Source organism: Momordica charantia, assembly GCF_013281855.1.
Source record: "Momordica charantia cultivar OHB3-1 chromosome 10 unlocalized genomic scaffold, Mcharantia_2.0 BLBB01000010.1, whole genome shotgun sequence".
In the NCBI taxonomy this organism is placed as follows: domain Eukaryota; kingdom Viridiplantae; phylum Streptophyta; class Magnoliopsida; order Cucurbitales; family Cucurbitaceae; genus Momordica; species Momordica charantia.
This window is the reverse complement of record NW_028275158.1, coordinates 11,495,353-11,502,478: the sequence shown is the minus strand read 5'-3', so window position 1 is coordinate 11,502,478 and position 7,126 is coordinate 11,495,353. Positions and strand designations below refer to the sequence as shown.

Below are 7,126 nucleotides of genomic sequence, written 5' to 3'. Positions count from 1 at the left end.
ATATTTTTGGAAGGATACTTACATACAGAGATACACATGTTATACCTACAATATAATATGTACACTAACGTATACTATATATATACTTATCTATCTATGTATAGATGATAGGCGTTGTCGCTCTGCCAAAACGAGCATAGCTCAATGATAATTTGCATATATCTCAAATCAATAGATTGTGAGTTCAATCATTCACCTCACATATTGTACTAAAAAAATAATAGTAAAAATAGACGTTGACGCTCAATTAAACGCATTGAAAATTTGAATAGTTTTTAAATTATTACCAAATCTCAGCTAATAGGTATATGACAAAATGTATCACATCCAAGTCAAATAGGAAGATTAACAAAATGAAAATAGGTAAAAATTGTATACTTAATAATGAAGCATCCATCATGTGTGATTAAATTACAAATGAATCCTCCCTCACCAAAAAGGAAAAATGAAAAAGAAAAAAAAAATTGGCACAAAAAATATACTTCTTAAGTAATGTGTTTCATAACAATCCTTATTTTAAATATATTTTGAAGTTTAATTTTGAGAGAACCACCCAAAATTGTGGCTCTTTTATTGTATTTGAATTTTTTTCTCCAAATTTCTGTCTTTTTTTTTTCTTCATGCAGAAAATTCAAGATCAATAATCCATCGAACTAATGGACTATATAATATACTTTGTAACGATAATAATTCAATATTATGCATACTCACACATCCCGTATACACAAAATTTACCGCGGTCGCAGTGGTGGTTGCACTGCCCGCAGTGGCGCTTGTCATAGGCGACGTCCACACATTGTCCCCTGCAGCACTCCGCCGTGTACTTGCACTTGTTCTTGCATCCGCCGCAATTGTGTTTGTCATTCATCAAGTTCACACACTTGTTGTTGCAACACTCCCACCCTTTTCCATGCATTTTCTCGCACATCTTCTTGTTCTTATGGCAATGGCTGGCCGATCTAGGGTTTTTCACATCCTGCGCCAAGAATCGGCTCACGCTCCTCGACAGCAACGACATCGTCGTAGCAGGTCCTTTCTCGACAATGGGTGTTGTCGATGACGCTATTGTCTGTGTCTGTGTCGTCGTTGTCGACTTTTCGAAGCTTCTCATGGTGATGGTGATGGACAAAGTCACGGTTATGGTTATTATGATCATTATTTTGATGACTTCCATGGCTTCGCCGATGGAAGTTTCGATGAGGAAGGAAGAATGGTAGATCGGTTCGGTTCTTGATATCGGATTCTTGGAGAGAGAGGGGGAGGGGTAGGAAGTTGAGGGAGGAAGACTTTGATGTATATAGATGGGCAAAAGGGAGGGCAAAGAGTGTGGTTGAATTATAGGGCAATAGCCCTAAAGTTTAATTAAAAATAAGGATTAAAAAGTTTCATTGCTTTGGGACAGTTCACAAAACTTGTTTTCTACATAATATTAATCAATGTCACAGTTCAAAAAGTCAAAGGGGTAAATCTGGGATTTTAAGAAATTTAGCGTCTCCATGAAAGAGCTGACCAGAGGAAATTAAGGCATGCTGCTAGGCTAAGCAAAGGAAGTGGATTTGCAATGCAAAAATGGGAAAATAAAGACACAAATTTGAAGCAAAAGAGATGGCCTTTTAATTTAAATTAATAATAGTTGTGACTTGTGGTGTGTGTTGTGTGTTTTCTTAGAACCAAAACATTTAATTTAATTTAATTTAAATGTATTAAAAGAGAGCATAAAATAAGCAACAAATTTCACACAGAGGCAAGCAAAGATAGCACGAGAAAATGAGAGTTATGAATGCAAAGTTTTAATGAATTTTCAAGTTGACTAACTCTCAAGAATCACTTAGTTATATATTGAGACACGTATTGCATGTGGGAACCATACGCATACCATTTTCCTTTTTCAAAGTCGATGGGCTAAGAGACTACTTTTCCAATAAATCTTTTTATTTTATATGTGGTGAGAGTCTGAGAAAAATTGTAGGTTTGTTAGATAAGAAAAATATCACACGTATATAAATAAGGATAATTATTTTTATTAGTGTACGAAATTTTTTAGGTAAATCAAAGAGCATAAACTTAAAATAGATAATATCACACAATTGTGGAACACCAAGAGGTCGTTTAAATTTTCATATCACTTTTTATTTAATATTTAGTGATTCTAGCAACTTAATTAGGAACTTAAATGTATGAAGGATGGAATCGTAATTTTTAAAAGATTATGAGGAAAATTGAAAAAAAATCATTTGGGAATATAAAGTGTATATATGGCAAATTAATATATATGTATATTAAATTTTGGACTAAGGACATCATTATTTTAATAAGAGTGAGCTTGGAATTGTTATTATTATTTAAAAATTTGCAAGTGAATTTTGGTAGTTAGCATAACTGTGCCTTTATTTGTTCATGGGCTATTGATAGCACACTCTAGGCTATTTATATACAATATTCGAGCTTAAGTATTTAGAATATTTGGAGATTTTATAGGACTAGAGGATTTGAAAGAAACCTAATATGAGATGGTCAATGTTTTAGGCTTTATTTGGAGCATTTAACACATGCAAAAATTAATTCACACATATAATCTGATATCAACTTGCAAATTTCCAATGGTTCAAAGTCTTCAATCCAGCACTATAAATTCACACAAACTTGAAGAGGAGGAGAGGGAGTAGTCCAGCCTATACGAAAGAGTTAGACAAAGTTATCAAATGAAAATCTCTACCGAGTATGGTATTGATCTTCTTCAACTCGAGAGAGTCGGGTGAAACTAGCTAGTAGGGGACAACCTTTGTATTTCTCATTTATCTGTGCTTTCAATTTCCTGCTTGGCTTTGTATTTTGTTGACATTTTTCGTTGAATGGCAATCTTTTCACTGATTTCATTTTCAAGTTTTGTCACTTTAATCTTGAGCTAAATTCTTCTTCTTTTTTTTTTCTTCCAATCGTTTTTCTGTAAAATACAAGTTTTAGTAGACTATTGCGCTGGCCACTTCAAGGTTTAATTCTCACTCATTTAATTCTTCTTTGTTACTTGAATTTGGCCACTTAAGTAGTCAGAATAACTTTGACTTGATTCTGGAAAGGTTACGTTGTTTTTTTATTTGAATGAGATTGAGGGTGGCAAAGTGGTGGGATTATTAAGAGAATTGCTTCGTCAACTAATTTGAAGCTGGATGATGATGGGTTTTAAAGTTTTATCCTGAGTCAGATTTGTACTTGGTCTTAAGAGGAATTTAATCTCACTTGGTTAGACAAAGTTGGTTTTGACTACACATCATAAAATGGAACTCTTCTGGTTCGTAAAGGTGCCTCTATAAAACTAAAGGGCATCATAAGAAATGTTCTATACGTGTTACAAGGAAGGAAGAACTCTTGTTGGTGAAATGAATGTAGTTTCTGATTTAAATTCTAAGCAAACTCAATTGTGGCATATGGGTCTACATGCTTAAGACAAAAGATGAAACTTTTGAAAAATTTGTTCATTGGAAAACATTAGTTGAAAACCAGACGGGCAAGATAAAAATGCTCAGAACAGACAACGGGTTGGAATATCTAAATGAAAAGTTTAATAGTTTAATAGATATCTAACAGTTCCTCGAATCCCTCAACAAAATGGTTTGACTGAACGGTATAACAGAACTATTCTTGAAAAAGTTACGTGCATACTCTCATGCAAGATTGCCAAAAATATTTTGGGGAGAAGCAGTTAGTGCAGCTGCCTACTTGATTAAGCATAGCCCTTCAAAGCGTTGAATTTTAAAACTCCATCAAGAGTTTTGGACAGGCAAGCCTCCAAGCTTGAATCACCTTAAAGTTTTTGGAAATGTTGCCTTTGCACATATAAAACAGGGGAAGTTGGATCACTGAGCAAAGAAATGCTATTGAATTTAATCTAGACATATTGCAAATACATGAATTATCAATAAATTACATACATGAATTATAGGATACATGAATCATTAGATACATTGATTAATGTCCATGTATTAGTGAAGGGTCACATGTATTGATATTTACTATTAGTGTCTTTTTGTTTATTTTCCTACTAGTATAAATATGTGTAGGATTTGTCATTTGTAATCAATCTCAACGAAAGCAAAGTCACTTTCAAAATACAAGTTCGTGTTTCTTCAATTTAGTGTGAGTAAAAGAACAACCTTTTTTTTCTTGTCTCTTGAATTGTGTTGTGAGGGACTACTTCGTTTCTAACAAGTGGTATCAGAGTTAGTTCCAGAAATGTCGTCAAATGGTAACATGTTGCAGCCCCAACTTCCTAAATTCAATGGGAAGAATTTTAGTCAATGGAGTATTCAAATGAAAGTGTTATACGGCTCACAAGATTTGTGGGATATTTTCGAAAGGGGATTCGTTGAAGTTGAGAATCAAGACGGGCTCACGAACCAACAACTTTCTGAGTTGAGAGAGAATCGTAAGAAACACAAGAAGGCATTATTCTTTATTTATCAAGCTGTTGATGAAGGAATCTTTGAAAGAATTTCAACAGCTACTACTGCAAAGGAGGCTTGGGATATTTTGCAATCAACCTATCAAGGAGAGGATAGGGTAAAGATGGTAAGATTACAAGTCCTCAGATCCAAATTTGATTCCATAAAGATAAAAGAGACTGAAAGTGTTGAAGGATTATTTAATCGTGTCCTTGCGATTGTCAACAATTTAAGATCAAATGGAGAAGAAAAGACCGATCAAAGTGTTGTTGAAAAGATTCTTAGAAGTATGCCAACAAAGTTTCAGCATGTTGTTGTTGCAATTGAAGAGTTAAAAGACTTATCTACATTTTCGTTAAATAGCTTGATGGGTTCTCTTCAATCCCATGAGCTTAGAATAAAACAACATGATGTTACTTCTCCTAAGGAAGCTTTTCAGATGCAAACCTCCTTCAGAGGCAGTTATTGCGGAATACGTGGCAGTCGTGGTGGTCGAGGAGGTGGAAGAAACTATGACAATAGAAATTGTGCGAGTTATGAAAACAAGCAAGAAAACCCTTCTTCATTTCGAGGAAGATGAGGTAGAAGAAGAGGAGGTTTTGGTAGAAACCAAGGAAGTGGTCGTGGCAATTTCTCTCACATCAAATGTTTTAATTGCAAAAAGTATGGTCACTTTCAAGCAGATTGTTGGGCTCCGAGAAATGAAGATGGAAATTATAATTCTACCATGATGCATAAGGAGGAGAAAAATGATGAAGGAGTTCTATTTCTTGCATGTAGTGCTCAAGAAAATGTTGAAAAGCCTACATGGTATCTTAATAGTGGTTGTAGTAGCCACGTGACAGGAAATAGAAGTATATTCGTTACTTTGGATGAATCTTTTCAAAGTGACGTGAAAATTGGTAATGATACCAGATTGCAAGTCAAAGGTCGAGGTGATATTCTCGTTATGACGAAAAAAGGCACCAAACGAATTGTGGATGTGTTCTATGTTTTGAGTCTGAAGCATAATCTTCTGAGTGTTGGTCAATTGCTCCAACGAGGACTCAAAGTTTCATTTAAAGATGGTGTTTGTGCAATCAAAGATCAAAGTGGCATTCTTATTGCCAATGTGAAAATGACGGGTAATAAAATGTTTCCTATGAAATTTTCATATGATCAAATTGCTTGCTTTACTAGCATATTAAAAGATGCATCTTGGCTTTGGCATTTTCGATACGGTCACTTAAATTTTGGGTCATTATCATATATGTGCAAAAATCATATGGTGAGAGGCATTCAAAATATCAACCATGAGACAGATATGTGAGGTGTGTATTCTTGCAAAACACCATCGGGATTTGTTTCCAATTGGTAAAGCTTGGAGAGCCTCCAAACCTCTTGAACTTATTCATACTTATTTGTGTGGTCCCATGCGCACAATATCAAACGGAGGTAATCGTTATTTCATAACCTTCATTGATGATTTTAGCAGAAAATTGTGGATTTATTTTCTGAAAGAGTATAGTGAAGCATTTGAATGTTTTAAAACTTTTAAAGCTTCTGTTGAGAATCAAAGTGGTCATAAAATAAAAACATTGAGATCTAACCACGGTGGAGAATATATAGTTTTTGATAACTTTTTCAAGGATCATGGTATTCATCATCAAAAGACTATTTGGATGACTCCACAACAGAATGGAGTTGCAGAAAGAAAGAACAGAACAATCATAGAGATGGCTAGGAGTATGTTGAAAGCCAAAAAGATGCCAGATGAATTTTGAGGAGATGTTGTTGCATGTACTACTTACATCTTGAATTGAGCTCCAACAAAGAGTGTTCCAGGTATGACTCCTATGAAACATGGTATGGTGAGAAACCATGTGTTAGTCATTTGAGAGTTTTTTGGAGTATAGCTTATTATCATATTCCAAATAAGCTAAAAGGAAAGTTAGATGATAAATCTGAAAAAAGTATTATGGTGAGTTATAGTGAAAATTCTAAAGCTTATCGATTATATAATCCTATGTCGAGAAATATTATTATTAGTCGAGATGTGATTTTTACTGAAGAAGAATGTTGGAATTGGGATGATGCTTGTGAATCTAAAAGTCCATTTCATGTTAACACGGATGAATGTGGACGTGTTTAAGACTTGGAGCAAGTAGGGATTCAGCTAGTTGCATCATCTTCATCTTCATCACAATCTTCCGCTAGTGATCAAGAAACCTCACCAAGGAGAATGAGAGATATTCAAGATATTTATAATGCTACTAGCAGAATTGATGATTTTGCTAATTTTGCATTATTTGTCGGTGTTGATCCTATAAATTTTGATGAGGCGATTAAAGATGAAAAATGGAAAATTGCAATGGATCAAGAAATTGATGCCATAAAAAGAAATGAAACATAGGAGTTATTGGAGCTTCCTATAAATAAACAAGCTCTGGGAGTGTAATGGGTGTATAGAACAAAGCTGAAGTCAAATGGTGAAGTTGTAAAATACAAGGCAAGACTTGTTGTAAAAGGTTACAGGCAAGAGTATGAAGTTGATTATGAAGAAATATTTGCTCCTGTGACCAGAATTGAGACCATTCGATTGATTTTGTCTTTGGCTACTCAAAATGGGTGGAAAGTTTATCAAATAGATATAAAGTCCGCTTTTTTGAATGGATACTTGAAGGAATAGATATTTGTTGAACAACCTC

The 7,126-nt window shown here is 34.3% G+C and overlaps 1 protein-coding gene across 1 annotated transcript; it reads right to left on the bottom strand.

The window, feature by feature from the left end:
- Positions 1 to 432: 432 nt before the first annotated feature.
- On the bottom strand, positions 433 to 1,288 carry LOC111019254 (stigma-specific STIG1-like protein 3). Its single transcript, XM_022295598.2, has one exon. The coding sequence runs from the start codon at positions 1,172 to 1,174 to the stop codon at positions 698 to 700; it is 477 nt and encodes a 158-aa protein (XP_022151290.1). The 5' UTR covers positions 1,175 to 1,288; the 3' UTR covers positions 433 to 697.
- Between the last annotated feature and the right edge of the window lie 5,838 nt (positions 1,289 to 7,126).

What these genes read in the sequence shown, in the direction of transcription:
- LOC111019254 (XM_022295598.2), bottom strand. Translation starts at nt 1,174, where the DNA reads ATGGAAGTCATCAAAATAATGATCATAATAACCATAACCGTGACTTTG.